The sequence below is a fragment of the Podarcis erhardii genome, assembly GCF_964252035.2.
Source record: "Podarcis erhardii genome assembly, chromosome: 13".
NCBI classification, from domain to species: Eukaryota; Metazoa; Chordata; class Lepidosauria; order Squamata; family Lacertidae; genus Podarcis; species Podarcis erhardii.
In genome coordinates this window covers 13,072,520-13,100,287 of record NC_138502.1, presented here as the reverse complement: position 1 = coordinate 13,100,287, position 27,768 = coordinate 13,072,520, and the positions used below count along the sequence as shown (strand labels likewise).

At 49.4% G+C, this 27,768-nt stretch overlaps 2 protein-coding genes across 4 annotated transcripts; both read left to right on the top strand.

The window, feature by feature from the left end:
* LOC309327774 (uncharacterized protein) lies at window positions 1–7,045 on the top strand. 3 transcript variants are annotated; one of them, XR_014150648.1, is made up of 3 exons: window positions 1–194; window positions 3,141–5,735; window positions 5,787–7,045. XR_014150648.1 is itself a non-coding variant. In XM_081837249.1 (2 exons), the coding sequence occupies exon 2, from the start codon at window positions 3,191–3,193 to the stop codon at window positions 5,294–5,296; it is 2,106 nt and encodes a 701-aa protein (XP_081693375.1). In that variant the 5' UTR covers window positions 1–194; window positions 3,141–3,190; the 3' UTR covers window positions 5,297–7,045. The 3 variants fall into 3 exon arrangements, 2 of the variants coding, with proteins under 2 accessions (XP_081693375.1, XP_081693376.1); XM_081837249.1 differs by having other exon boundaries at window positions 3,141–7,045; XM_081837250.1 differs by lacking the exon at window positions 1–194 and adding an exon at window positions 1,394–1,827 and having other exon boundaries at window positions 3,141–7,045.
* Window positions 7,046–9,592: 2,547 nt separating this feature from the next.
* MAPK7 (mitogen-activated protein kinase 7) lies at window positions 9,593–24,448 on the top strand. Its single transcript, XM_081836164.1, has 7 exons — window positions 9,593–9,740; window positions 12,259–12,491; window positions 14,013–14,178; window positions 15,032–16,161; window positions 17,541–18,469; window positions 19,699–19,826; window positions 21,451–24,448. The coding sequence occupies exons 2-7, from the start codon at window positions 12,272–12,274 to the stop codon at window positions 21,602–21,604; spliced, it is 2,727 nt and encodes a 908-aa protein (XP_081692290.1). The 5' UTR covers window positions 9,593–9,740; window positions 12,259–12,271; the 3' UTR covers window positions 21,605–24,448.
* The last annotated feature ends 3,320 nt before the right edge of the window (window positions 24,449–27,768 follow it).

Genomic DNA, 27,768 nt, shown 5'->3' with positions numbered 1-27,768 from the left:
TTCCCAGGCTCCCTTGCAAAGGAAACGGACTCCAAAGAAGAAGCTGGCTATTTCCATCTCGGTTTGTGTGCTGATGGTTTTGGATCTCTTACTTTGAAAAAAATAAAAATAAAAAAACCACTTCTCCGTCACTTTCCCTTTTCTTTTTCGTTGCATTTATTCCGAAAGATGGGATGGATTTGAAACCGAGTTGGGTAAGTGCTATCGTGAGAATTCGTGAACGGCGAAGATTTTAGCGAAAGGTTAAATGGTTGTTGTTTTTTAATTAAAAAAAAATAACGGGTCTGTGTTCTTTATATGAATCACAATCCCGTTATGGTTAATGAGTCTTTTATTTTATCCATACGACCTTAATTGCAAATAAAACAAGGCATGGGTAGCAAAATACCTCGGGGAGGAGTTAAATCGTTCTGGAAGCTCGCCTCCAAAATGGTTTTCACCATATTTGGGGAGGTTTTCCAAATGTTGAATTTCGGATTGGTTTAATGCAAAAAATAATAATAATGCCAGAATTATTTTGAGGCTGTGGTATGGGGAGTCCGTTGTGTATGAGTGTTTTGCTGTTTCGTTATAGATGGTCTCTTGTGTGCTATGGATTTGCATTTTGGGGTGACAAGGCTTTTGACGTGTGCTTTCCATCTATTGGGTACCCATCCTTTTTTTTTTTTTTGCATTCCTTTTTTTAAAAAATAAACTTTATTAAACAAGAAGATATCTTAAAATAGACACAAAACGAACATACAGTACAAACATTCTAATGCTATGGAAGGATGCAAGCTAGGCTGCCCCAAGGAGGATAGCTGCATTCAGCTGTGCAAGCTAATTTGAGAACAAAGGGAGGTTTTGGGCCACATCCCCAACATACCTTTCAAGCCCTGAGATACCAATTTAAGTAGTCATGGCTTTCCCCAAAAGGCTCCTGGGAGATGTAGTTTGTTAAGGTGCTGAAAGTTGATAGGAGGCCCCTGTTCCCCTCCCAAAGCTGCAATTTCCAGAGCTCCCGGGAGATGGATTGATCCTTAAACTGCCCTGGGTGGGAATTGTAGCTCAGGTATAGGGATCTCCAGATAACGCTCAGCATCGCTAACAATCTACAGCTCCCAGAATGTCAGTTCAGTAGTTGCTGTCTTCAGTAGTTGGAGAAAGAGAGGTAGCCATTGCTGAATGGTCTTGTTTGGGCGTAGGATACCTCTGAATAATAATAATAATAATGATAATGATGATGATGATGATGATAATAATAAATTTATACCCCACCCATCCCCAGCCACTCTGGGCGGCTCTCAACAGAATAAAAAAATTAAATACAATAAAACATCAAACATTAAAAACTTCCCTAAACAGGGCTGCCTTCAGATGTCTTCTAGAAGTCAGATTGTTGTTTATTTCTTTGACATCTGATGGGAGGGTGTTCCACAGGACAGGCACCACTACCGAGAAGGCCCTCTGCCTGGTTCCCTGTAACCTCACCTCTGAATATGAGTTGGCAGGAGGCAAATGGTGGTGTGTTTGTGTGTTTGTTTGCATTTGCATGTATCATTGCCCATCTCTTGCTTCTGGGCTTCCCAGTAAGATCTTGTCCAGTGTGGGGAACTGGGTGCAAGACTACGTGGGTGCTTTGTTTGATCCTGCAAGGTTCTTTGCATGGTCTTTGTGTGTGAGATTGAGGGAGTTCCTGTCTATTTGCAGGATAATGTGAGGAGCTGTGCATGTTGGAAGTCTGAGGAAACAGCACCACTGATTCTTCTCCCCCTGAAAGTCCTGACTTTGATTGCTATTGCTTATTGAAGTCAAAACAACAACTCAGAACAGGGGAAATATCAGCAGGTTTGGATGAACACCTCCACTCCCCCCCCAAGTTTGTAAAAGTACATTAAAAAGAAGCCTAAGGTGTGGGAAATAGCTCAGTAAGGACTGAGTGTGCTAAATGGCCACAGAATGCTGGCTGAGATTCCTTCCAGCTCTATGATTCAATGAGGGAGGGAGAAAAACAAGTGAGGGGAAACGGAATGGAGCATAGGAAATGATGGCCTGGCTGGTTTGACTCCCACACTGTAAAAGTATGCTCCTAAACTGCAACATTTTGTTGTGGCTCCCACTGGTAATTTTGCCCTGTTTCCCCCAAGCAAAGATAGCTGTACAGGACTTAACAGTGCAATCCTATACTTGGAAGTGAACTTTACTGATTTTATAGTTGGTCTTACTCCCAGTTAAGTGAATATAGCAGTTTTAATTTCCTTTGCACAAGAGAAGCGAGTACTGGAGGTTTACAGTGTCTCACCTTTTGGGTGTCTGTTTTGCTTAAGGTTATGCAAACAGTGCATTTTGCAAGCAGGTTCATTAAAACAAGCACCACAGTCTCTGAACTCAGGTTCTTGAATAAAGAAAGTTTTCCTTCACCTTCAGTCAACACACAGTTCTTCCTCTGCCCACACTCAAACTGCAAAACCCCCCACATTTTTCTGCCTGCCCCTTCGAATGTTGGTGGGTGCTGCATTCCAAAGGCTGGCACCACTGAGGATAATAGATCCAGGCCATTTGTCAAGTGCTTGATCCAATCTCACTGCACAGAACCACAGGAATAGGTGTATTTGTACTCAAAGTTAGCTAAGCTCGTTGCAGAAAGGAGAGCCCTGCTAGATCAGAGCAGTGGTCCATCAAATCAGTTATCCTGTTTTTGGTGATGGTCAGATAGATGATTCCCAGAAAACCAACAAGCTGAGCGGAGGGCAGCAAACCTCAGCCTCTGATCTAGAAGCCCATCCCCAAATTCCTGATGAGTGAGGACTCTGTACTTACCCTGTTGTGAGGGAATTGCATAGTGCAACTGCTTAGGAAGACTTTAATGTATTTTAGTACAGTGGTACCTCGGGTTATGAACTTAATTCGTTTCGGAGGTCCGTTCTTAACCTGAAGCTAATGGGGCCTCCCGCTGCCACTGTGCTGCCACCGTGCGATTTCTGTTCTCATCCTGAAGCAAAGTTCTTAACCTGAGGTACTATTTCTGGGGTAGCAGAGTCTGTAACCTGAAGCATCTGTAACCCGAGGTACCACTGTATTCCTGAGCTGTGCTTATCTCTCTCTCTCTCTCTCTCTCTCTCTCTCTCTCTCCCCCCCCCCTCCCCCCCACCTCCCTCTAGGACGAACTGGGATTGTAACTGAGGATGAGGAGAACCATCCCCAGCAAGAAATGGATCGCCGTCAGCAGAGGTTTCAGGGAACACGCTCTCTGTCCACAGAGGAAGCTTGCTTTTCGAGAGTGTCCTCCAAGGAGGAGCTCCAAGCCAAGTGGGAGAACCTGCCGTGGCTGGAAGGCAGCTTGGACGATCGTGGAGACCGTGATCAGGAGGAAGCCTCTGAGAGCAGCTCCGTGGTCTTCGTTGAGGAGCAAGGAGATGTTGGGTGTGTGTCTGACCTAGAGGATGTCGAGGAGCCCTCTACCCAGGTGGAGGAAGTCATAGGGGAGATTGGGGAAGACACAGAGGTGTTTGTTTATCCAAAGGGGTCTCTGCCAGACGATGAGTTTGCTGCAGAAGAATCTGAGCAAATAGCTTACCACAGAGAAAGTCGCGAAGAAGCCCAACTGCTCCTGTGTCCAGAGGCAGCTCTGGGAAGGGAGGATTCTGAGGAGGAAACTGGGACTGTTGGTTATGGGGGTGCATCCTCTCTTGGGGTTGAATCTGAGATGACCCTTGAAGCTGAGGGATCCAATGGGGAGGAGTCCGAAGAGATCCCTTGCTGGGGAGCAGCTCACCTGGGGGGAGTGGACCTTGCGGGGCAATCGGAGGCCGTCGTTTACCAGGAGGGTTCTCTGGCCAGGGAGGGATCCAGTGGCGAAGAGCAGGAAGAAATCCACTCTCAGCAGGGCTCTCTTTCTGGGAACGGCTCCGACGAGGAGGCGTTCAGCGGCTGGGCTGTCCCGGTGCAGGCGCTGGTAGCCGAGCAGCGGCCTTCCAAGCCTCGCCACATCTGCAGTGAGTGCGGCCGCAGCTTGGCCAGCCACTCTGCTCTTGTCCGCCACTGCCTTATCCACACCGGAGAGCTCCCGTACGCTTGCACAGAGTGCGGGCGGCGCTTCCGGCAGTCCTCAGCCCTCGTCCGCCACCTCCGGGCCCACCGGGGTGAGCGTCCGTACGTCTGCGGCGAGTGCGGCAAGGCCTTCGGAGTCCGCTCGGCCCTCGTCCGCCACCAGCGGGCCCTGCACACGAGCGAGAGGCCCTACGTGTGCGGGGAGTGCGGCAAGGCCTACGCCGACCTCTCCGTCCTGACCAAGCACCAGCTGATCCACGTCAACGGGCGGCCGTTTTCCTGCCCCGACTGCGGCCAGGCGTTCGGGCACCGCACCACCTTGAACCAGCACCGGCGCATCCACACCGAGGAGCGGCCGTACCGCTGCGCTGAGTGTGGCCAGACCTTCCGGCAGAACTCGGCCCTGGCCAACCACCGCCAGGTCCACTCGGGGCAGCGCCCCTTCTCCTGCCAGTACTGCGGCAAAGCCTTCGCCGGCCGGCCCACTCTCGTCCAGCACCTCCGGACACACACGGGGGAGAAGCCATACAGCTGTCCTGACTGTGGCCGCCAGTTCAGCACCAGCTCCAACCTCCTGCAGCACCGCAGGAACCACCTGGGCGAGCGCCCTTTTGCCTGCTCGCTGTGCGGCCGCCGCTTTGCCCGCCGGCCCGACCTGGCCCGCCACTACGTCACCCACGCCGAAGGCAGCGTGCGGCCCCACCGCTGCGGGGAGTGCGGGAAGCGCTTTGTGGACCTGGCCGACTTGGAGCAGCACGGGGCCACGCACCGCGGCGAGCGGCCCTACGTCTGCAGCTTCTGCGGCAAGTCCTTCGCCGAGGCCGCCACGCTGGCCCGGCACCGCCGATCGCACCTCCCCACGGCTCAGCAGGCCTACAAGTGCGAGGTGTGTGGGCAGACTTTTGGGCAGAGCTCCGACCTGCTGGCCCACGGGCGGGTGCACAGCGGCGAGCGACCCTACGCCTGCGGGGACTGCGGCAAGGCCTTCGGGCGCAGCTCCAACCTGTCGCGCCACCGGCGGGTGCACACCCACGAGCGCCCCTACGTCTGTGGCGACTGCGGGAAGAGCTACACCCAAAGCACGCACCTCATGGAGCACCAGAGGCTGCACACGGGCGAGAGGCCCTACGAGTGCGTGGACTGCGGGCGCTGCTTCGGCAAGAAGGGGCACTTGGACTCTCACCGGCGGGTGCATCGCCTGTCGCCCGGGTCTCCCAGAGGGGCTGATGGGGTGCAAGCCGATTTGGGGAGCCCGGAGGGCGTATGAAGGAATCCTGCAGGGGTGGAAAGTTGTGGGTTGTGGGTGGGGACAAGGAGTCAGAGCAAGGTTAATATCTGAGAATGGCTTATTATTCCTTAGATTCTATACTACCTTTCATCTGAAGGTCATAGTTCAGTTGGTAGAGCATAAGACTCTTAATCCCAGGGTTGTGGGTTCGAGCCTCTTGTTTCCTGCATTGCCGGGGTTTGGATTCAATGACCCCCAGGGTTTCCTTCCATGATTCTATGATCACAGGGTGGTTTGCAATATAAAAACACAAGAATATGTACCATAAAAAAACAAACGAAGACAAAAACCCCCTCACACACCGTTATTAGCCCCACCTGAATGCCACAGAGATCTCTGAAGGATAAAGAGCATCTGCAGAATTCCTGGGGGGGCTCCCCAAAGTGTGTGGTTGCATCACCACAACCAGCTCCTGTGTGTTCCTGGCCAGAGGCAGGCAGCTGTGAACCCTCTGTACCTTTCTGGTTAGTGATTTCGTGGGGTGGGGAAGAGTGCTTTTCAATTACCTGATGTTAAACGTATGCTCGGTAGAGGGCGTGTTTGTCATAAAAAGTTGGGTAAAGGCTAGAACAGGGGTCAGCAAACTTTTTCAGCAGGGGGCCACTCCACTGTCCCTCAGACCTTGTGGGGGGCCGGAGTATATATATTTTTTTTTTTTGGGGGGGGGAAATGAATGAATTCCTATGCCCCACATATAACCCAGGGATGCATTTTAAATAAAAGCACACATTCTGCTCATGTAAAAACACCAGGCAGGCCCCACATATAACCCAGAGATGCATTTTAAATAAAAGGACACATTCTACTAATGTAAAAACAGGCTGATTCTCGAACCATTCGCGGGCCGGATTTAGAAGGCGATTGGGCCGGATCCGGCCCCCGGGCCTTAGTTTGCCTACCCATGGGCTAGAAAAACCTTTCCCCAACCTGGCATCTTCTAGGCGTTTTGGACTACAATTCCAGTCATCCTCTACTGTTGCCCCTGCTGGCTGTTGCTGATGGGAATTGTAGTCCCAAAACACCTGGAGGGTACCAGGGCACTTTGGGTAAAGCTGCGCTACAATGCAGGGCTTAAGGGGTGTATCCTGTCCGACTCAAACAAGGCCCAGTGAGGTTAATGGACACTACTAACTTAAGAGTCACTAATTTCAGTGGGTCTGCACCGTGTCGGACCAGGCTTGGATACAACCCTAAATACCCAGCACACAAGATCTTGCCCATATCCTGCTTCCAGATTTGGGATTTGCACACAGAAGTCTTGGGCTTGTGGGCCCTAACTGCTATTGAATTCCACTACAAGGCAACCCTGCTGGGTTCAGCTCCTTTCTCCTTCCTTTCTGACTTCTTCAGCCCCATTTTGCCCTTTCGAACTGTAGAGAGAAACCAAAATTTCTGTCTTCCGTCACTGCCTTTTGAGATGTTTTAAGTATTATCCTCCTACCTTCGTGTCAGAATGCCAGGGACCCCCTTAGAAATTGGAATCCAAGGAGGTTAACTCTGGAGAAATGAAGTTTAGAATTGGACTGTGTGTAATGTCCTCAAGAACCCCTTCTCTACCTCGCACCCCTCGAGCTGATAACGCTTTTGCTTTGGTTCTGCAGATGACATCAAATAATCTCCTTGTTTATGTATTCAGTAAGAGGTTGAGAATGTCTGTGCAAACCCGTGTGAGAGTTATTTCTTTCTTGTTTGAAGAAAGCAGCTAAAAATACATTTGAAAAACATGAATCCTGTGTTTGGCTGTGCAATTGTGTCATGAGCCTTTAGGGCGGAGCTTTTCAACTTTTTTGAGTCCATGGCTCCCTTGACCCACTACATTCTTTCTTTCTTTTCCATTTTTTAAAAATTGATTTTCCAAAATTTTTAAACAAACAAACAAACAAAAATCTTAACTGTACTTAATCCAATCTTCATAACATTGTTAGGTGACTTCCTCTAATCCCTCTGGCTGAGTTTCAGTATATATCTTTGTAACACTTTTTTCAAAACCAAATTTCTCATCAAATTAACTTAATCACTTAACATCGTTCTTTCTTTTCATTTAACTTTAAACATTTATTCTCTAACATCACATATTTAAATCCTAAGCCTATCTGATATTTGCAAATTTTCCCAATTAAGTTATCTTAACATATAGTATTTAAATTTCATCCATTCCTTCTGGTACTCCTCCTCCTTCTGGTCGCGGACTCTTCCAGTCAGGTTGGCTAGCTCCAAAAAGTCCACCATTTTCATCTGCCATTCCTCCACTGTTGCGACTTTTTGTGTTTTCCAGTTTTTAGCTAACAAAATTCTAGCTGCAGTTGTGGCATACAAAAACAATCGACCCACTGCATTCTTTCTGCGGCACCCCTGTGGGGCTCAGGAGCCAAGTTATGTCACCCCTTGCCTGCAAAGTGGGCAGCCTCTCACCCTTTTTTGAACACCCTCCCTTGTGGAGTGTTCCCTCAGCCTCCTCTCTCCTCGGGAGTCCTCTGGGCAGCCGCAGCTGCTGCCCCTGATTTCTGAGCTTGCCCCCCTTGCCCCAAGGAGAGGTGCCTCCTTACACAGCCCCACAAGGGGATGTGAGGCAACCCCTGGCCAACCCCAGAGTTACCATTCGCCTGGGGAGCTTGTAGCCAGGGCTGCTGCATCAAACAGTCGCACAAGCCTTTGGTAGGCAGAGACATGAGAGGGCATCAGGAGGGAGGAAAGAGGGATAGAGGCCAGTGTTGCTTGTAGCACCCCAATCAAGGCACCCCAGGGCCATGGCACACTGGTTGAAAACCACTGCTTTAGGGAATTAAGAAACAACAACAAAAGCTGTTCCAAAGCTTCAGTGGGGCAAGAACGGTAGATTTTCTTGACTGTGGTAAGTAAATAAATTCTAGGCTTCCTGTGAGCTCAAAGCTTCCATCCGAGGAGGATGACGTTGCTTCCATTTTTCTAGTTGGCATTTGTTGGGAGTGGCTAATTCTACTGAGTTGGGGCATTCAGTCACTCCCACTGCAGAGGCTCAATCAGTAATGCAGGTCTTCTCCAGACTATTGCATTTAAAGCAGCAAACTGCTCTAAACAGTCCTGGCTTTCCCTCAAAGTGTCCTGGGGACTGTCATTTAAGAGTGCTGTAGGTTGGTAGGAGACTTTCTGTTGCCCTCGCAGAGCTATAATTCGCAGAGTGGTTTCACAGTCCATCCCTCATCCCAGGGGAGGTGACATCTTGTGTCCCCTGAAAGACAAGCAAGATTCATAGATTTCATGGGTTCAAGGCCACTTCATCCTATGCCTGAAGGGAAATCTTAAACTAGTAGACACTGTAAGAGAGAAAATGGTAAGGTGGGAGTTGAAAATACAGCCAGTGATAATCAGTTTACATGCATGATTAAAAAACCCCCACACCTATAACCTTGAGATGATTTGTTGAGATGATTATAGTCACACCTGGCAGTGAGGCAGGGAACCATTAGGAAGAAACAGTCATGGATAGCACAGCTATTCTGTCATTGGAACCAGGCAGAGGGCCTTCTCGGTAGTGGCACTTGCCCTGTGGAATGCCCTCCCACCAGATGTCAAAGAAATAAACAACTATCTGACTTTTAGAGGACATCTGAAGGCAGCCCTGTTTAGGGAAGCTTTTAGTATTTGATGAATTATTGTATTTTAATATTCTGTTGGGAGCCACCCAGAGTGGCTGGGGAAACCCAGTGAGATGGGCGGGGTATAAATTATTATTATTATTATTATTATTATTATTAAGCACATAGGCAGTTCAGTTGGGGAAGCAGGATGGCAGGATTTGGTACCTCGCAGACCACCGGGGCTTTCCCTGCCCTGCTTCCCCGAGTGGCTCTGCATAGTCCCTGGAAAAGCTACCAACACCTGCCGGACAGGCAGAAGTCCAACTGGTGAGGTTTCCCCCCACTACTGCACCGCCAAGCATTGGAACTCCGCCTATGGACTTAGGAGCGGCTTTTCTTCCCCACGCAGAAAACAAAGGTCCCCGTGTCGCTCCCAAAATCCGCAGCAAATAGAGCGACGCCTTTTCTGACTGCTGCCAATGCATCTGCTTCCAGGTGCGAGGAGAGCTTTGGCTCCGCCCCCGCCATTGTGGTTCTCTCCCCCCCCCCAAATCTCTCACCTCTCAGTGGTTCCCTCTCTCTCTGCCGCTCTGCGATTGGCTCATTGGAGCGAGCGAGGCGGGACTTTCCTTTTTCCTTTTTTTTTTGGGGGGGGACGAGCCGCCGCTTAGATCTTCGCCGGCTGAGGCCACGCCCTCCCGTGTTCTGATTGGCCGAGGCGGGTTCGGAGCGGTGACATCCGGGCACTCTGGGGGAGGCGAGGTAAGAAGGAGGGGTCGGCGGCCAGGGCGAGGGAGTGGCGGACCGGAGAGGGAACCGCCCAAGTCTGCCGGAGGGCTGCTGCGCCTCCCCTTGCATTCTGGCAGGTGAGCAAGCACCTTTCATTGCCCCCCTCCCTTCTTCCCGCCCCCCCTCCATTAAGAAGCACGGCGAAGGGGTTCAGGGTTCAGCCTTTCCCAGTGCAAGATCCCTTCCTGCCTTTGCAATGCTTCTTTCTCCCCATGAGAAGTATAAATAATAAAATTACTACTACTATTCTCCTCCTCCTCCTCCTCCTTTCCTCCGCCCGGTACGCCTCCTCTTTCCCCTTTCCGCCCCCCGAGGACCAAAAGCCTCGAAATTAAGATCTCCCCTTCTCTCCGCCCTCCCCTCCACCCGCTGCATGGCGGAAGGCAGCCCCTCCTTTTCTATTCCATAATATTCCCTATTCTTCCTTAGTGACATCTCCAACCCCAACTCTCCCCACCGCCCGCTTCTGATGGATCCTTATCGCAGCTGGTTTGTAGGGAGATAGGGAGGGGTAGCCCTTTTCTCTTCTATCCCATAATAGCCTCCATTCCCATTTACTTTCCGGTGGGGATGGTTGTGATGGGCTAAGATGCTCTCTTTGGCATCTTTCCCTTTCCCTCATTCGCAGCATTCCACCACGTCAGGTGGGGGCATAATGTCTTTGCTCTGACCATCCCATAATGTCTCCCTTCCTCGCTTATCTCAGACCCGGCTGGCATTTCCCCCCAACCCCCCAATCGTTTTTCTCTGTCCCATGAAATTAAAAAGAATGGCAGCTGCCATTGTTTGTTTGCCTTCCATTCACCATTCCCTGCTGTCTGTCCTTCCCACCTGCCTCCCCCTCAATATCCTGGGTGACGATGGGGAACCTCCACAGACCTGTGTGTTGATCTCCTTTTGCTTTGTGCAAGCAGCTAAGGATGATTATTCAGTGGGATAGTGTGTATCTAATGTGGGGTTCCAGGTTTTCTGAAATAAGGAATAAATCCCATTCAGGGATAAGATATTTGTTACTCCTTTCATCCTCTAATCCCATTTTTTTTTGCTCTTGATTTGCAAATCACTGTACTGTTGGCCTATCTTAATATATTTTGCCTAGGTGACAGCTATAGCAATTAAAGTCAACTACCCGGAGGTGGGGAAATAAACCACATTGAGTAACTGATATCTCTAAGTAACCTTGGCACATGCCAATATATTTGAAATCTAGTTCTTCTTTCTGTTCATCAAGGACCCTGAGTTGGAGAACTATAAAACAGTTAAATGCTGATTAAAAAGTTTGGAACACATAGCGTGAACAGCATATTTTAAAAAACAATGCCTCTCAGTATTACTAACACACTCTGTCTAGGACTGCTTTTTAGGCTGGTCTGGAAGCTGTAACTGATATAAAACGCAGCCACTTCGTTACTTACTGGGAAATATTATTACTGTACATGTTATATCATGCTTAAAGGAGTTATACTGGCTGCCCCCAAGCTACTGGGTCATGTTTGATATTTTGGTATGGACCTAGAAAGCCCTAAATATCTTGGGACCAGGATACCTTTCTCCCTTTTTTCCTACACCAGGAGTGAGGAACTGGATTAAGCCCCACACAACCTTGATAAGTGAGTGGAGGTACCCCCTGTCAAACTTCAAAGGGGTTGTTGTAACATCCGATTGTTGTGTCCTTACCTGCTGCACACCTGAAATTACTTACAACATCAAATGTGTGATAGGAGGGTGTGGGTGGGTGGATGGGTGGGAATGGCCTTGGGACCAAATTGTGACCCATTCCGGGCCTAACTAGGCTTGTGGGCTGGAGCTTCCCCACCTCTGCCCCACGTGATCATTATGATCAACTGATGAGTCCCTCCTGGTTGCATCACTGCCATGGAAGTGCAGTAAACAGTCATAGCAGAAGGACTTTTCCTGTGGTGATTCCTGCACTGTGGGACTACCATTCCCTTGACAAACGCACACATTAGTCATCTTCAGGTGTCTTTTTAAAAACACAGATCTGTTTCTGTCTATCAAATTTATTTATCAAAGTGATATCATGCCCATCTTCCTGAAGGACCCCAGGACTGCCAATGTCTGCTTTAAATGTTTTTAATGTCTGCGGACTTTGCTGGTACTGTACCATTTTAACTGTGCCCTAGTCTTACAATTTCACACACACACACACACAAACACCCCACTGCCCCGTATTCTAATGTTTTTATACCCATTTGGACATTGCTGGCCTCCAGAATTAATGAGGCAGGCCGTATAGCAGTATTTTTTAATAAATGAATGTTACTTAGTAAACAAATAATGCTCACTCTAAAAGCAATACTTTCACTGTGTGTCAAAAGCTGTGCAATGAAGGAGCTGAATGAGATTCTTCCTGGAAACTGCGTGCCAACACCTCAAAGCTGCCCAGAGGGGCTGGGGCAACCCAGTCAAATGGGTGGGGCACAAATAATACTATTATTATTATTATTATTATTATTATTATTATTATTACTGTCTGCCTTATCTCATGCGGTGGAGAAGTGGGGATGGTAGATGGTGCCCCTTGCTAAGAAGAGCGGTGCTCCTTCCTTAAACACGTTTGGCCTTTTCTGACAGGAGCCCACAGACCATGGCGGAGCCAGCGATCGAAGATGATGGCGAGGAAGCGGCTCGGGCCCAAGCCAAGCCGGAGCCGGCTCACCAGGCCACGGTGGCAGCCAAGAACCTGGCCATCTTGAAGGCGCGCTCCTTTGACGTCACCTTTGAGGTGGGGGATGAATATGAGGTCATCGAGACGATTGGCACCGGCGCTTACGGCGTAGTGAGTTCGGCACGCCGCAAGGACACAGGTAAGGGAGGGAGGAAAGCGCCAGCGCTGGATGGAAGCTGAGAGGATGCCGTTGTTTGGTCTCTAACTGTGCGCAGAGGTGGGGCCCCTGCAAATGGATGGATGCGAATAAGTCTCTCCACAAGGGCTATTTTCTTCCTCCACTGTTGGAGGCAATTTGCTTATGAATACCAGTTCCTGGGAATCCCAAGTGGAAAGATTGCTCTTGTGCTCAGGTTCTGGTTCTCTAGACACCTGGTTGTCCACTGTCTGACTGGGGTAAAGGCCGGATTGCATCCCCCAGCTGACTATTGAGGCTTTGGGGCCTTGTCCTGATTGGCTGCTCTGGGCTGTGATGCCCCAGGGATTTCTTTTTTCTCCGGCTCGACTCATTGGAGCCTGGCTGGGAATAAAAACAGAGTTTGGGGGTGGTGGTGACGCACCCATTGATGTTAAAAACTGAACTGTAACTGTACCCTTTGTGATCATATGCCACGCATCGCTTTCCTCTTGGTATGTTATCAATTCGGTAAATTGCATAGCTGTATCCTGTCGTGTGGCGCTGTGGGTTAAACCACAGAGCCTAGGGCTTGCTGATCAGAAGGTCGGTGGTTCGAATCCCTGTAACAGGGTGAGCTCCCGTTGCTCGGTCCCTGCTCCTGCCAACCTAGCAGTTTGAAAGCACGTCAAAGTGCAAGTAGATAAATAGGTACCGCTCTGGTGGGAAGGTAAACGGCGTTTCCGTGCGCTGCTCTGGTTCACCAGAAGCGGCTTAGTCATGCTGGCTACATGACCCGGAAGCTGTACGCCGGCTCCCTCGGCCAGTAAAGCGAGATGAACGTCGCAACCCCAGAGTCAGCCACGACTGGACCTAATGGTCAGGGGTCCCTTTACCTTTACCTTTATCCTGTCGTGTGGCATCAGACTAGGACCTGGGGGAGAGCAGGGTTCAAATCTCCACTCAGCCAATGAAGCTCACTGGGTGACCTTGGGCCAGTCTCTGTCTCTCAGCCTGACCTACCTCACAGGGCTGTTGTGAGGATTAAATGAGGAGGGGGAGCACCATATACACCACCCTGAGCTACTTTTGCGAGGCAATGCGGGATAGAAATGCAATAAATAAATATTTCTTCATTTACAATTGTGACAGCTTACCATGTTTAAACTATTTTTTCTGTAATCCGTTATTAAAAATGATTTTTTAAAAATTGAAAAATCAAAGGATTCCCTCCCTAAAAAAAGAGAGCAGTTCTCAATTCTTCACATGCCATATGTGAACGAGACAATCGCATGTCAAAGTATACTGGGCTGCCCCTTCACATCTAATTTGGCTCAGGGTGTGAAGCAGATGGGGCTGGTTTTAAACCTTAGTGGGAGACATCAGGTGCATTGAGCCTAGCCTAGCTTTCCTTACAGGGTTGTTGCGAGGGGGAGAAATACCATAACGCACTCCAGGGGAAGGAGGGAAAGACCAGGATGCATGAGCCGTATCCCTTTCTGATTTAACGCTTTGAACCTGTTTCCCCTGCTCTTCCCTTGCCAGGCCAGCAGGTGGCGATCAAGAAAATCCCCAACGCTTTCGATGTGGTGATGAATGCCAAACGCACTTTGCGTGAACTGAAGATCCTCAAACATTTCAAGCATGACAACATCATCGCCATCAAGGACATCCTTAAGCCCTCTGTGCCTTATGCGGAATTCAAATCTGTGTAAGTGCTATTCTTTCTCAGTTTCCTCCCAGTATCCTCATTACTATGTACTAGGCTGGAATGGCAAAATTAACTGCCAAATCAAGAGGGCATAATGATGAAGTGTGTAAGGAAGAATGGAGACCACTGATCTATCAAATTATCACCATAATAATAATAATAAAATTTAATAATAATAATAATAATAATAATAATAATAATAATTTATACGCTGCCCTCCCCAGCCAGAGCTGGGCTCAGGGCAGCCAACACCAGTAAAATTACAATAAAATAATAATAGGAAAAAAGAAGTCGCTTGCAGGATTTGAAATATAAGCAGTAGATTATTGAAAGATTTAATGGTAGCGGGATTTAGACAATACAAATAGATGTGCTACAAAACAGCTAATAAAAAGGAATAAAAAACAAACATCGGGAAAGAAGGGGCGGGAAGTCAAGAAGAAACTTTGTATGCTTAAAAAAATGTATATGTTGATAAACGCTTTGAAATGTTTTTGGAGACAATAAAAATGATATGAAAAGGAATTCTGGATATAATGGAAGAGCTAAAGGATTTGGATTACCATAAAAGATGCGGGAAGAAAGGATTAATAATAGGACCACAAGGGGAGTATGTAAGTCCAGGAGATTCTTTGGAATCTTGTTTTTATGATTTACGTTTGATATATCTCTGTAAAATTTTAATTTGAAAAACCAAATAAATAAATTTTATATTAAAAAAACGATATGAAAAGAGAGAGCGTGTGTGTGAGAGAGAGACAGAGTCTGGCCAAAAGGCCCCCAGTGAATATTGTGGTGGAACAATATTCAGATTCTCTCCTTGACTGACCATGCTTGCTCTTCCCTTGGCCAGGTACGTTGTGCTGGACCTGATGGAGAGCGACCTGCACCAGATCATCCACTCCTCTCAGCCCCTCACCTTGGAGCACGTGCGCTACTTCCTCTACCAGCTCCTCCGGGGCCTCAAGTACATCCACTCGGCCAACGTCATCCACCGGGACCTGAAGCCCAGCAACCTCCTGATCAACGAGAACTGCGAGCTCAAGATCGGCGACTTCGGCATGGCCCGCGGCCTCTGCACCAAGCCCGACGAGTACAAGTACTTCATGACTGAGTACGTGGCCACGCGCTGGTACCGGGCCCCGGAGCTGATGCTCTCCCTCCACGAGTACACCGAAGCCATCGACATGTGGTCGGTCGGGTGCATCTTCGCCGAGATGCTGGGGCGGAAACAGCTGTTCCCAGGGAAGAACTACATCCACCAGCTGCAGCTGATCATCACGGTCCTGGGGACCCCTCCGGCCAAAGTGGTCCACTCCATCGGGGCCGACCGCGTGCGCGCCTACGTCCAGAGCCTGCCGTCGCGCCAGCCGGTGCCTTGGGAGAGCCTCTACCAGAACGCCGACCGCAAGGCCTTGGCCTTGCTCTCCAAGATGCTGCGCTTCGACCCCCGCGAGCGGATCTCCGTGGTGGAGGCGCTGAACTACCCCTTCCTGGCCAAGTACCACGATCCGGATGACGAGCCCGACTGCGTCCCGGCTTTCGACTTCGACTTTGACAAGCGGGTGCTCACCAAGGAGCAGATCAAGGAGGCCATTGTGGCCGAGATCAACGACTTCCACGAGCGCCGGGAGGGCATTCGGCGGCAGATCAGCTTCAAGCCGGCCCTGAAGCAGGCGGTCGTCGGCGGAGGCGGCCAGGCATTGCTCCTCTGCTGCCGTGACGTCGACATGCCCAGTGCCGGCTCGCCTCGGGCTGGAGACGGAGACTATGCCATGGCGTCTCCCGGGCCCTACTTGCTGACGGAGACGATTGACCTCACCTCTCCGCCAGTGCCGTCGGCCATTGTGCAGCCGGAGGTGAAGGCCGAAGAGGGCGCTCCGGCCGCTGTTCCACCTAAGCGGGAAGGTGCTATCTCGGATGACACCAAGGCTGCCCTCCGTGCGGCCATTTTGTCATCGACTCTCCGGCACAAGGCCAGAGGTAAGGGTTTGGAGCAAAGGAAGCTGACGTATATCGAGCCACGCCATTGGTCCATCTAGGTCAAGATTAGCTCCACTGATTGGCTGTGTCTCTGCAGGGTTTCTGACAGGACATTTGTAGTCCTGCCTGGAGATGCTGGGAATTGAATCTGGGACCCTTCTTAATGCAAGGCTTACTTTGGTGCTACGGCCATTTCCCAAGGGTTTCAAGGAAGCAGTTTGGTGCAAGGTAGCAGTGAGAGGAGATAATTATTTATTATTTATACCTGCCTGGTTTCTCCAGTCACTCTGGGCGGCTCCCAGCAGATTAAAAACAGAACAAAACATCAAACATTAAAAACTTCCCAATACAGGGCTGTCTTCAGGTGTCTTTTAAAAGTCAGATAGTTGTTTATTTGCTTGACTTCTGAAGGGAGGGCATTCCACAGGGCAGGTGCCACTACTGAGAAGGCCCTCTGCCTGGTTCAGTGTAACCTTGCTTCTTGCCAGAAGGCCCTCTGAGCTGGACCTCAGTGTCCGGGCTGAACGATGGGGGTGGAGATGCTCCTTCAGGTATACTAGGCCGAGGCTGTTTAGGGTTTTAACGGTCAGCACCAACAGTTTGAATTGTGCTCGGAAACGTACTGGGAGCCAATGTAGGTCTTTCAGGACCAGTGTTATGTTGTCTCGGCAGCCACTCCAGTCACCAGTCTAGCTGCCGCATTCTGGATTAGTTGTAGTTTCCGGGTCACCTACAAAGGTAGCCCTCAATGGACTGGAGGATTTCGACACTCTAATTGGGGCTGAAGGAACTTGTAGTCCAACAGACTACACATTCCCCATCCCAGATCTTCACATTTGGGGGAAATGTTCCCCTATGAGAGCAGAGTCTTTCCAATTGTTCTGGGAGGCAGAGAAAAGAAGAGGCTGATGGGCAGCAGGACCCTCTAAGCCACTTTCCCCCTGCTTAACACTCTCCAGATGTTGTGGACTGCAGCTCCTGTCATGAAGGGAAGGGTAGGCTAGGTGATCTGGGATATTTCCAAAGATGTGCCCTGTGTGAAGTGATTCCTGCAGAGCTGGACTATTGGTGGAATTCACAAATTTAGTGATTTTCCACAAGCATAAGCTTCCTAGCATGGAAAGTTAACTCAGGTGGTTATGGTGTGGTGCTGATAATGCCAAGGTTGTGGGTTCGATTCCCATTCAGGCCACCTGTATATTCTTGCATTGCAGGGGATTGGACTAGATGACCCTTGGGGTTCCCTTCCAAATCTGGAATTCTATGATACGCAGGTGAAACTGAATCGCTGACCATAGACGTAGCGGCTGCATAATGCAGGGCAACAGTAAATGCTGGGTGTTTATCCACTTCCCGCAATCTCTCCCTTTCTTCCGCAGATACGCCCTCTACGGTGCCAGAGACGCCTGATATCCGCAGACCAGTCACGGCAAAGGAGCGCCAGCGCGAGCGCGAGGAGAAGCGTAAGCGGCGCCAGGAGCGAGCCAAGGAGCGTGAGAAGCAGAAGAAGGAGAAGGAGCGGGAGCGGAAGGGAATGCTGACCGAGAATGACCGCAACCTTCTGGAAAGGTGGACCAAGATGGTGGACCGTAACCAGAACAAGCCGCTCCAGAACGGGTCCGCCGTCCCGCTTCAGGCGAACGCAGCCGCCCACATCCTGCCTCAGGCCCCTCCTGCCAACCCCTTGCCGCCTCAGCCGCCCCCTGCCAGCCACATCCCCACGACCCCTTCCAGCGGCACGCCTGCCGATTTCCTCGCCTTCCCGGACAAGAGGGTGCCTGGCTTGTGTGGGCCCAAGCTGACTCTCGTGCCTGTGGGGGCAGAGCTGGCCCCCGTCCAGGGCTCCGGCGCCAACGTGGTCCATTTCTTCCCAGCGCAGTCGGCCCCCTTCTTGGTCACTGCCCCGGCGTGTCCAAAACCCGCCCCCCCAAAACCGGAGTGCCTCCTCGGCGTCAAATACACCTCTGGGCAGATCTTCCAGGGCCCTTACGGCGTGGCAGCCCTCAACGCCTGGAGCGGCGTCTCCCAGGCACCTGAAAACTGGGCCGTGGCCGGGCAGCTGCCGGTGACTCAGCCGGAGGTGGCGCCCCCTAGAGGTACGCTTCCGGAACAAGCTGTGAGCTACGGACCCAGGGCCAGCACGGAGCAGCCCCTGTTTCTGGCAGAGGTGGGGGGCAAGCCTGAGCTGCCACCGCAGGGTTTGGTTGGGGACGAAGCTGGGGGACCGACCCAGCCCCACATGGCCCCGGGACTGCCGTCAGAGCCTCCGGATATCAACGTGGTGACACAGCAGTTGTCTAAATCCCAGGTGATGCCTTTTTTCTGTATTGCTAGTTGCTCTCTAGAGAAATGGGGGGGGGTACCCTTTTCGTTTTTGGTGCTTGGAGAAGCTGGGGGTCACTTGGCAACGAGGTCGTGGCCACCTAACTTTTTTCCAGGCAGCCCCTCAAGAGCTCATTTGATCCATGCCGGTCGCCCTCTCACTGCTTCACTAACTAAATTCTCTATTTCTCTCTCTTGTTTATTACTTTTTTATTATTAAATTTTCCGTGTTACAATTTAGAACATTTATTTAAACAACCTTAAAACACCAATGACTTCCTTTCATCTCTTTCCATGGTTCATTTTGCATAGCATAAATCCCTGCGTATTTTATATAAACTAAACCATTCAGAATTCCATTATTGCTTCCATCAAAACTTGTTAACACTGTTGAATTTATCTTAATGCTGCCAACATTTTGCACTAACTACCGTATTTTTTGGTCTATAAGACTCACTTTTTCCCTCCTAAAAAGTAAGGGGAAATGTGTGTGCGTCTTATGGAGCGAATGCAAGCTGCACAGCTATCTCAGAAGCCAGAACAGCAAGAGGGATCGCTGCTCTCACTGCGCAGCGATCCCTCTTGCTGTTGTGGCTTCTGAGATTCAGAATATTTTTTTCCTTGTTTTCCTCCTCCAAAAACTAGGTGCGTCTTGTGGTCTGGTGCGTCTTATAGAGTGAAAAATATGGTAAATTCTCTGTAGCCTAGATCCATAGAACACTGGTGTTGACTAAATTAATTGTGTTTAGTATTAATAGTGTTTAATCGCCTTAGCCAACTTTCCCTGTTTGATTTCAATGGATCTTAAGCACAACTAAATTATCTGAATTTGGACCCTGGTTTGTATGGTTGTTTTTATGCATTCTGTGTTTTTTATATTGTAGTTTTTTGTTGTGAACTGCCCTGAGATTTACAGATGTAGGGCCGTATACACATGTGATAAAAATAAAATAAAAATATTGTTGGCTCTATGTAGCCTGGCAGAGGGGACTGTGGATGGTTTTCAGCTAAAGTTTACTCAGAGCAGACCCATTTGAAATTAGTGGACTTGACTTAGTCATGCTAGTCTTTAATTTCAGTGGGTGTACTCTGCGTAAAAATTAATATTGACTACTACTGTGTATGTTGTCCACTGATCTCTGCTGGTTCCTGATGACGACCTGTGATAAGCTGATCTCTGCACAAGGAATGAATCCACTGTTTTCTTGATTCCAGGTGGAAGACCTCTTGCCCCCTGTTTTCTCTGGCACCCCAAAAGGCAGTGGAGCTGGCTATGGGGTTGGATTTGACCTGGAAGAATTTCTGAACCAATCTTTTGACATGGTTGGGGAGAACAGAGAGAGGTGAGAGTTGCTTGCCTGGGCTTGTAAGTGGAACAGAGTTATGTGCCATTTGCTCACAGATGTTCACTAGCGTGCTTACGACCTATTCCCTCAAGACCGTGGAGCTGTGGGGGTGTGGCCACAGATTGGTCGGCTACCATTGGCTTACCTGCTCTGACATCACTGAGGGCCAGGCAGCTGAGAGCTAAAGCGAAGGGACCTTTAGCTTATGACCAGTGGATAACTCTGTGGTTTAAATTAAAGCTTAGAAGTCTTGTCATTTGTGAGCTCTGGAATGACACATTATGAATCACTTCAGACTTTTTTCCTAGCTACAGACAGACAGTGCTTATTGCTTACACATTCCAGCACTCTGGACTTCCTCTGCAGATAGAAATGTCTGCTCTCAGCATCCCCTTCTCTGACCAAAATCAGTGCAACTTGCCTCATTTGGATTTGTAGGATAGTAACATGAAATATATGGATTTTCCCCAGTATCCTGCCTCTGTGTTCTTTCCTTACCAGCAGTTAACAAAGTGTGACTTCTCTAGAGGAAGAAAAGAATTGCGTTTGCTCTCTAGAGCAGTGTTTCCCAACCTTGGGTCTCCAGTTGTTTTCAGACTACAGTTCCCATCATCCCTGACCACTAGTCTTGCTAGCTAGGAATGATGGGAGTTGTAGTCCCAAAACAGCTGGAGACCCAAGGTTGGGAAACACTGCTCTAGAGCCTTCCTGTTGATGGGATTCCCCTCCTGCAAAAGCTAGTACAGGCCCTGGGATCTGCCCTGTATCTTCAGCTGTGAAGACAGATTCGTTCTGCTTCTCTGCAGTCTCCTCGTCCCCTCTCAGCCCCAACCCGTATGGCCCAGTGATCAGGGATGATGGGAGCTTTAGTCAAATGACACCTGCAGGACTGCAAATTCCCTTTCCCTCGCATATAGAAATTGCAAACTTTTAAAGAGGCAATCAAAGGAAAAGGGATGGTGCCCTGACTATTCAGGTGCTCCAAATTGGTGGGCCCCAAGCTTTTTACTCCATGGACCACCTGAAAATTGCTGAGGGTCTTGGTGGACCTCTTAACAATTTTCCTCCCGGTTGTAGCAATTGCAATGCACCACGCTAGTTAGTGTATGATTTTTTTAATTGTATATTTTTAAAATTGTATATTTACATGCAGATCAAAGTTTGGGAAGCCCTGATCTTAATTTAGTCTCTGGATGTTTTTGGACTACAGATCCCATCGTCCTTTACCAGTGGTCAGGGGCAATGGGAGTTGTAGTCCAGCGACATTTTTTTTTGCAGGCGCAAGGTTGAAGAACATTGTCCTAGAGCATGATCTCCCAGACATGGGTCTCCAGCTGTTTTTGGACTCCCTGACCACTGGTCTTTCCAGTTAGGGATGGAGACCCAGGTTTGAGAAACCCTGTCCTACAGCATCTGCCAAGTGCCAAAAAGGGCTGTGCTCTAGGCACCCCAAAGAGGGCACTACACTGCACAGGGCTAGTCTGTTTTGTATCCCCTCCTTCCTGCATGAAGAGCTCTCAGCATTATGCAAAATGGTACACTTTTGGTCAGCTGCCTTGTCTTGTCCTTCGCCCATTGTCTTGTCCTTCACCTGTTCCCCTCTTTCCTCCTCCTGCCTTAGTCAAGGTGACTCTGCCCCGCTCTCGGCCTCCCTCCTCGCCGACTGGCTGGAAGTCCATCGCATGAACCCCGCCGACATGGAATCCCTCCAGCAGGAACTGCAGCTGGGCTCTCCCATGATCCTCTCTGACATTCCAGACCTGCAGGACGCCTGAAAAAGTCACCTCTCCCTTCCGCTGTCTTCCTCCTGTTTCGTTTCAGCCGGGTGCGATAAAGTCTGAGCCCCGCTTGGGTCTTCTTCACGGCCTTCTTGGCGACTCTGGCTGGGAACGTCACCGCAGTGCCTGCCTTTTTCCTTCCTTCCTTCCTTTTTTTTTCAAAGCACCAGCTGGGTTGAGCTGGTGTTTGGACTTTCTACAAAAAAGGCTTGAGGGTGGCCCAGGCAACACCCCTGTCCCTCCTGTTCGGGTGTGTTGCAGGACGCAAGAATGAAAGCTGTTCAGGTAACAACCTCAGCCGACAACACTAAAAGGTGGATCCATGACCTGTTGTCTTACCTGTTGTCCATTACCGGCTGAGGGAACGCCTTCCTGACCCCTCACTGTGTTTTCCTTTTGCCTCATGGCCTGAGAACCGGACACCTCTCTCCTCACACTGTTTGAGGGGCGAGCATCTGTGTAAACTCGTTTTCTTTTCCCCACGTTTACTGATGATGGGCGAGAAACACGAGTGCCAAATGCGCAGCCATAGCACGCTTTGCCTTTTATAAAAAGTGTGTTGAAAGCGCTGGATCGTATGAGAGGATCGCCCTGTTGTGGGGAAAGGGGGGTGGGAATAAGGAGGTAAGATGGGCCTTATTGGATCAGCCTAACATCCTGTTCTCACAGCGGCCAATCAGACGCCTACAGGAAGCCCGCAAGAGCAACACAAGCGTAACAGCGATTCTCAGCATTCGAGGGCATGTTGCCTCTCGCAGCAGAGGAATAAGCTAGCCAGCCCATGTGGTTGGCAGTCACTGACAGCCTTACCTTCCACGAATTATTGCCTCATCCTCTTTGAAAGCCATCTAAGTTGGTGGCAGCCACCTTACAGAAGGAGCTGCCTTAATATTGACAAGGGGGCTTGTCTAGCTTGGCGCTGTGCATTCTGACCTTGGGATACATCTCCCAAGATCTTGGGGGGAATTTTGCAGGGTTCCTTTTAACTGGAAATGGCAGGGATTGAACCCTGAACCGCCCTCAGCAGACATGCAGAAATTATGGGCCCTTCCGGTGTTGCTGGACTACAGCTCCCATCGTCTCTGGCCTTTGGCTGACGGGGAGTTGCAATTCCCTGCCATTCCTCCACTTTGGGACCTGTTTCCTGGCTCTGTCTAAAATGCCTGCCTTCCTGCAAGCATGACCCATCAAGTGAAGGTGTGTCTTGGGAGCCAGTGTGGTGTAGTGGTTAAGAGTGGTAGACTCGTAATCTGGTGAACCGGATTCGCGTCTCCGCTCCTCCACATTTAGCTGCTGGGTGACCTTGGGCTAGTCACACTTCTTTGAAGTCTCTCAGCCTCACTCACCTCACAAGAGGGTTTGTTGCGGGGGAGGAAGGAAAAAAGAGATTGTTAGCCGCTTTGAGACTCCTTAGGGTAGTGATAACACGGGATATCAAATCCAAACTCCTCCTCTTCTGCGGCTGCCACGTGGAAGATGGCTCAGGACAACCCCCTACGGTGCCCACCTATTGAGCATCGGTCCCTTTAGCCCAGTATTGTCCACACTGACTGGCAGCGGCTGTCCAGGGTTTCAAGTGAAATGGTGGTCCCCAGCTGGATTTGAAATCAGATCTGAACCTGGGACCTTCTGCATGCACAACTGAGCTAATGGGAGTTCCTGCACCCTCCGCTAACTTGCCTGACCAGCTGCTCTTGACCTGTGTGTGAGTCTCATATGAAGATGGTTTCAGGTGGCTTCCATTTGGCTGCAACAGGCAGGCCTGGTCACCAAGAAGGCCTCTGAAGCTGCCATCTTGCCAGCCCACCAGCCGTTTCTTCTCATGAGACCGTGGCGCCAAATTTGCTACGGAGGAGCCAGACTTTCCCCTTCCTCAGGAGCCGCTCTGCCGTGTTGAGAGTCTCCAGTCCCGGAGGATGCAGTGTGGCCGAGAACGTAGGGTGGTGATGGTCCTGTTTACACCAAGACGAGGGTGCCCCAGATTTCCAGGAGTGCCTTAGCCAGCCGTCTTCCCTTGTGTGCAGCAGGCCTTGAGGCCTCGTTTACGTAAGCTGAGCTCTAGAAGATGTTACTTGTTTTCAACACGCCTGTCTAGATGAGAATTCTACATTTGGGGTGGCGGTGACAGAGATCTCTCTTCTGCCCTCTAACCAATGGAACCGTGAAGATTGCATAGCAAAGGTGACCTTCCCTCTTGGTTCATTGTGGCCCACTAGGAAAACTCTGTAGCCCAGGACTGCATTGGAACATTAAACTGGGGCCTTGTTTACTTGAACTGAGATTATTTTGGGTTCAGCTGTTCCAGCAGCATCAAGAGTAACTAATGATGTCCTTTCTCCCTCCCTCCCTCCCTCCCTCCCTCCCTCTCTTTCTTTCTTTTTTTCTTTCTTTCTCTCTCTCTCTCTTTCTTTCTTTCTTTCTTTCTTTCTTTTTCTTTCTCTTTCTTTCTTTCTTTCTTTCTTTCTTTCTTTCTTTCTTTCTCTTTCTTTCTTTCTTTCTTTCTTTCTTTCTTTCTTTCTTTCTTGTCTGTCAAGGGTAACCTCGCCCCCAGTTGCATTTTCCTACAAAGGGGGGAGGGTTGGGATTTTGGCCAGATCGCAGGGTTGATTTCCGGATACTTTCTGTGCTTGGTTAGCTGGGTGGAGATAAAAAACGCACCTCTGAAGATTCAGAGGTCAGAGTTGAAATGGATTCTTGTGTGTGTCTGTTGTGTGTACATTGTCTTTAGTCCGAGTCTTGAGTGCTGCTGGCTGTGTGTGGTGGATTTTCTCCGAAGCGATGGTGCCATCTCGTGATGATTTTTGTCATTAAACTTTCTATTAAAATTGTGATTTATAAAAAGTCGGAGTGGTGCAGTATTTGTATTGTGTCTTTCCTTGTTGCCTGTAGGATTACTAGCGTGTAAGAAGGGCCCTGTTGGATGAGGCCAGTGGCCGATCTCGTTTACCTTCCTCGAATCGTAGATTTGCAAGGGACCCTGAGGAGCATCTAGTCCAACCCCCTGCAATATGCAGCTGCCCCATGTGGGGATCAAAACCTGCAACCTTGTCATTATCAGCACCATGCTGTAAGTCCAGGCATGTCCAAAGTCTGTTTTGGGGGGCGTAATCCTGAGTGGCACTGACTGGAAGCTCCAGGATTTCAGCCGGGATCCTCTCCCAGTGTCATTGCAGTCGGCGAGTGAGGAAATCAGGCATGTCCAAAGTCCATTTCGAGGGCCTAATCCGGCCTGCCAATTGGTTTAATCCGGCCCCTTTGGCAGTTTATTTCCTGGGGTAAAATCCTAAAAAAGCCTCAACAACCTCAATCCTAAAAGAAGCTCATCAACTCCAACTCTAAAATAAAAGGTCAGCAACTTCAATCCTAAAAGAAGGTTAACAACTTTGGTCGGATACAAATCAATATGGCTAGCCTGATCCAAAACACCCACCCATCCCACTAACACACACATGAAAACAAAGATCACCACAGCCAATCACAAACAAACAACCACACCCTAGGCCAACCCCAACCGCTCTCACAACCAAAGGAACACAAGTGAATAGCAGAGAACCTGCATAAGCGACGCTGACACAAAACCCCACATATATTAAGTAAAATAGAAACATCGCTACCTGACCCCACCCCCATCTCCCCCCCCCTTTCCCCCTTCTTCCTAATGTCTCAACAAATGAAACTGATCTGTAAAAAATGTTATTTGGAGAAAAGAGAGAGAGAGACATTGCACATACTTTTGTAAACTAAGAAAATCTTTAATAAAAATACATTTAAAAAAACCAACAACTTTGGTCGGCCCCCATAGTCCTTCACTTCATCAAATCTGGCCCTCTTTGGAAAAAGTTCGGGCACCATAACCAATGGAGCTATCCATCTGATGCCTGTTCTCACAGGGGGGCAGCCAGATGCTTGTGGGAAGCCCAAAAACAGGACCTGAGTGCAACACCAGCTCTCCCCAGTTCTGATTCCCAGCAACTGGTTTTCAGAGGCATCCTGCCCCCCATGTGGGCTTGCATGCTTTGCACCATAGTTCCCCCTGTTGCCTAAACTGAGCATTTAGGCTTGTATTCAGTGCAGCTCTACGTAAGCATCCCATCTACCCAAGGATTCCTGCTTGCACAATTTTTCTGTCCCCAGATCTGCTCTAGAGCAGTGGTGTAGCGTGGGGGGTGCAGGGGGGCTGGCCGCACCGGGCGCAACATCTGGGGGTTAGGGTTAGGGGGCGCAAATCCATGGGTTAGGGGGTGCAAATTACTTGCCTTGCCCCGGGTGCTGACAACCCACGCTACGCCACTGCTCTAGGGGGTTTGAAGAAATCCCCACATTAGATTTAGGGGACTTGCGAGGGAAGGGAGTGGTGGAAAAATCCTATTATAGGATCCTAGAGCTGGAATGGGACCCAAAGGCTCATCTAATCCACAAATCCATGCACTGACTAAATGCTTTCTTGGCTCCTTAGTAAACATTCCCAATCAAGCCCAGGGATGGGGAACCTGTGACCTTCCAGCTGTTACTGGACTCCAGCTCCCATGGGCCTCAGCCAGCATAGCCTGTGATCAGGAATGATGGGAATTGTAGTCCATCAGTATCTGGAAGGCCACAACGCCCCCCCTCTGTTCTAGCCTATAGCCTCTGTGACTGGCCAAGACAACATGGCTATTGAAGTCCTCCCTGGTGCTCCTTTTACAGGCACGGACTGCCTTCAGCCTGGCATGGCAATGATCGACCTATATTTTGATTCAGACGCCAGCACTGGCTGTGGTTGGTTACTGCCTGGCAACAGGGGAGGATCAAAACAGTTCACATCAATCTACCAGCTGCGTAGGTGGGTGGAAATTTTTGCATATCAGCTGGGAGATGCCTCACCAGCCCAGGTGGAGCTGGTAAAACTCTCACCTGAGCTCAATGAGGCCTAAATGTCACAGCTGCTGTTTTACTGAAACTGGAGACCTGTGTAGACAAGCCCCTTTGGGAGGGATGCATACGGCGGAAATGGTGCAAAGTTTATAGGCCTGAAGTCAGAATTTTAAAATGTTCCTATTCTGCAAACGGGGATGGCGAAAGCGGAGAGCGGCTGGCGGCTTATGCCAGGTCTTCTCACCTGAGCTCCATTGGGACTGACATCTTTAAACTCTTGTGCTTCTCCCTCACCAATACAGCAAAATTATGCCTTCTCAGAAACCCAGGCATAATATAATAATAATAATAATAATAATAATAATAATAATAATAATAATAAGCCCTCAGTTGTGCAACCCTAAATGCCAAAAAGATCGCAAGTGAAAATGGCATGTTTGAAATGCAATTGGATTCTGAAATGGGAGTCCGGAAATATCTTAAAAGACTGGTCACTTCCTTACAGACCCTCCCAAGTGTTAAGATCAGCAGAGGGGTGGGAATGGACCAGGAGAGGACATTTTCTGTGGAATTCCTTCCCCACAAAGGTGTATCTGGCTTTCCCCCTACACATCTTTTGGCCGGTGCTGAAGAGACATCTCTGGCATCTGAGATGTGCATTTTCAAGACCCACCCAATTCCTGTGACGGCAATCTGTTTCAGCTGTGCTTAATTTTTAATTCCAAATTGTAACCTGCTGTGGCACTTTCTGGTGAAGGTTGGTTAATAAATGTGACGACAATACTTTGATTAACACGGCAGGAAATGGATCTAGGAAGCCTTCGGTTAACTTGCCAAATTCTGAGGAATCCATCAGTTCCGATTCACGTTCAAACGCAGTGTGCCAGGAGGCAGGGTAGAAAGAAAGATAAAACAGGCAGGAAAAACCTGCTTTGTCTTGTGTGTGGCTCATCTTAACACGCCAGCAATATGCTGCTTGTGCGAGTGCTGGTTCCATCTCAGGTGCTGTGAAAAGGATCTAATTCTTCGCAGCGGAAAGAGATCTGGGGTGTGGAGGACAAGAAGCAGAGGAACTTGAGCTGTAAACCTGTTCTTCTCAAATACAAGGCAAAAACAGCTTTGGTGCAGGACGTTATTTTTGAGGCTCAGAATTTTTCTCCATGCCACCACTCTTTTGGCTCTGCTACTGGTTTTCTTGACCACCTTCAAGTCTTGGTCCTTCCTTGAAACGCATCTAGTCTGTTGTGGGGCACTGCCGCTTTGATGCTCTGCAGTCAGGGCTGGCCCTAACATTAGGCAGAGAGACG

Excerpts from the sequence above, each read along its gene's own strand:
- LOC309327774 (XM_081837249.1), top strand. The coding sequence starts at position 3,191 with ATGGATCGCCGTCAGCAGAGGTTTCAGGGAACACGCTCTCTGTCCACA.
- MAPK7 (XM_081836164.1), top strand. The coding sequence starts at position 12,272 with ATGGCGGAGCCAGCGATCGAAGATGATGGCGAGGAAGCGGCTCGGGCC. Across the intron at positions 16,162-17,540 it reads TCTCCGGCACAAGGCCAGAG|ATACGCCCTCTACGGTGCCA; the intron begins GTAAGGGTTTGG and ends TTTCTTCCGCAG. Across the intron at positions 18,470-19,698 it reads AGCAGTTGTCTAAATCCCAG|GTGGAAGACCTCTTGCCCCC; the intron begins GTGATGCCTTTT and ends TCTTGATTCCAG.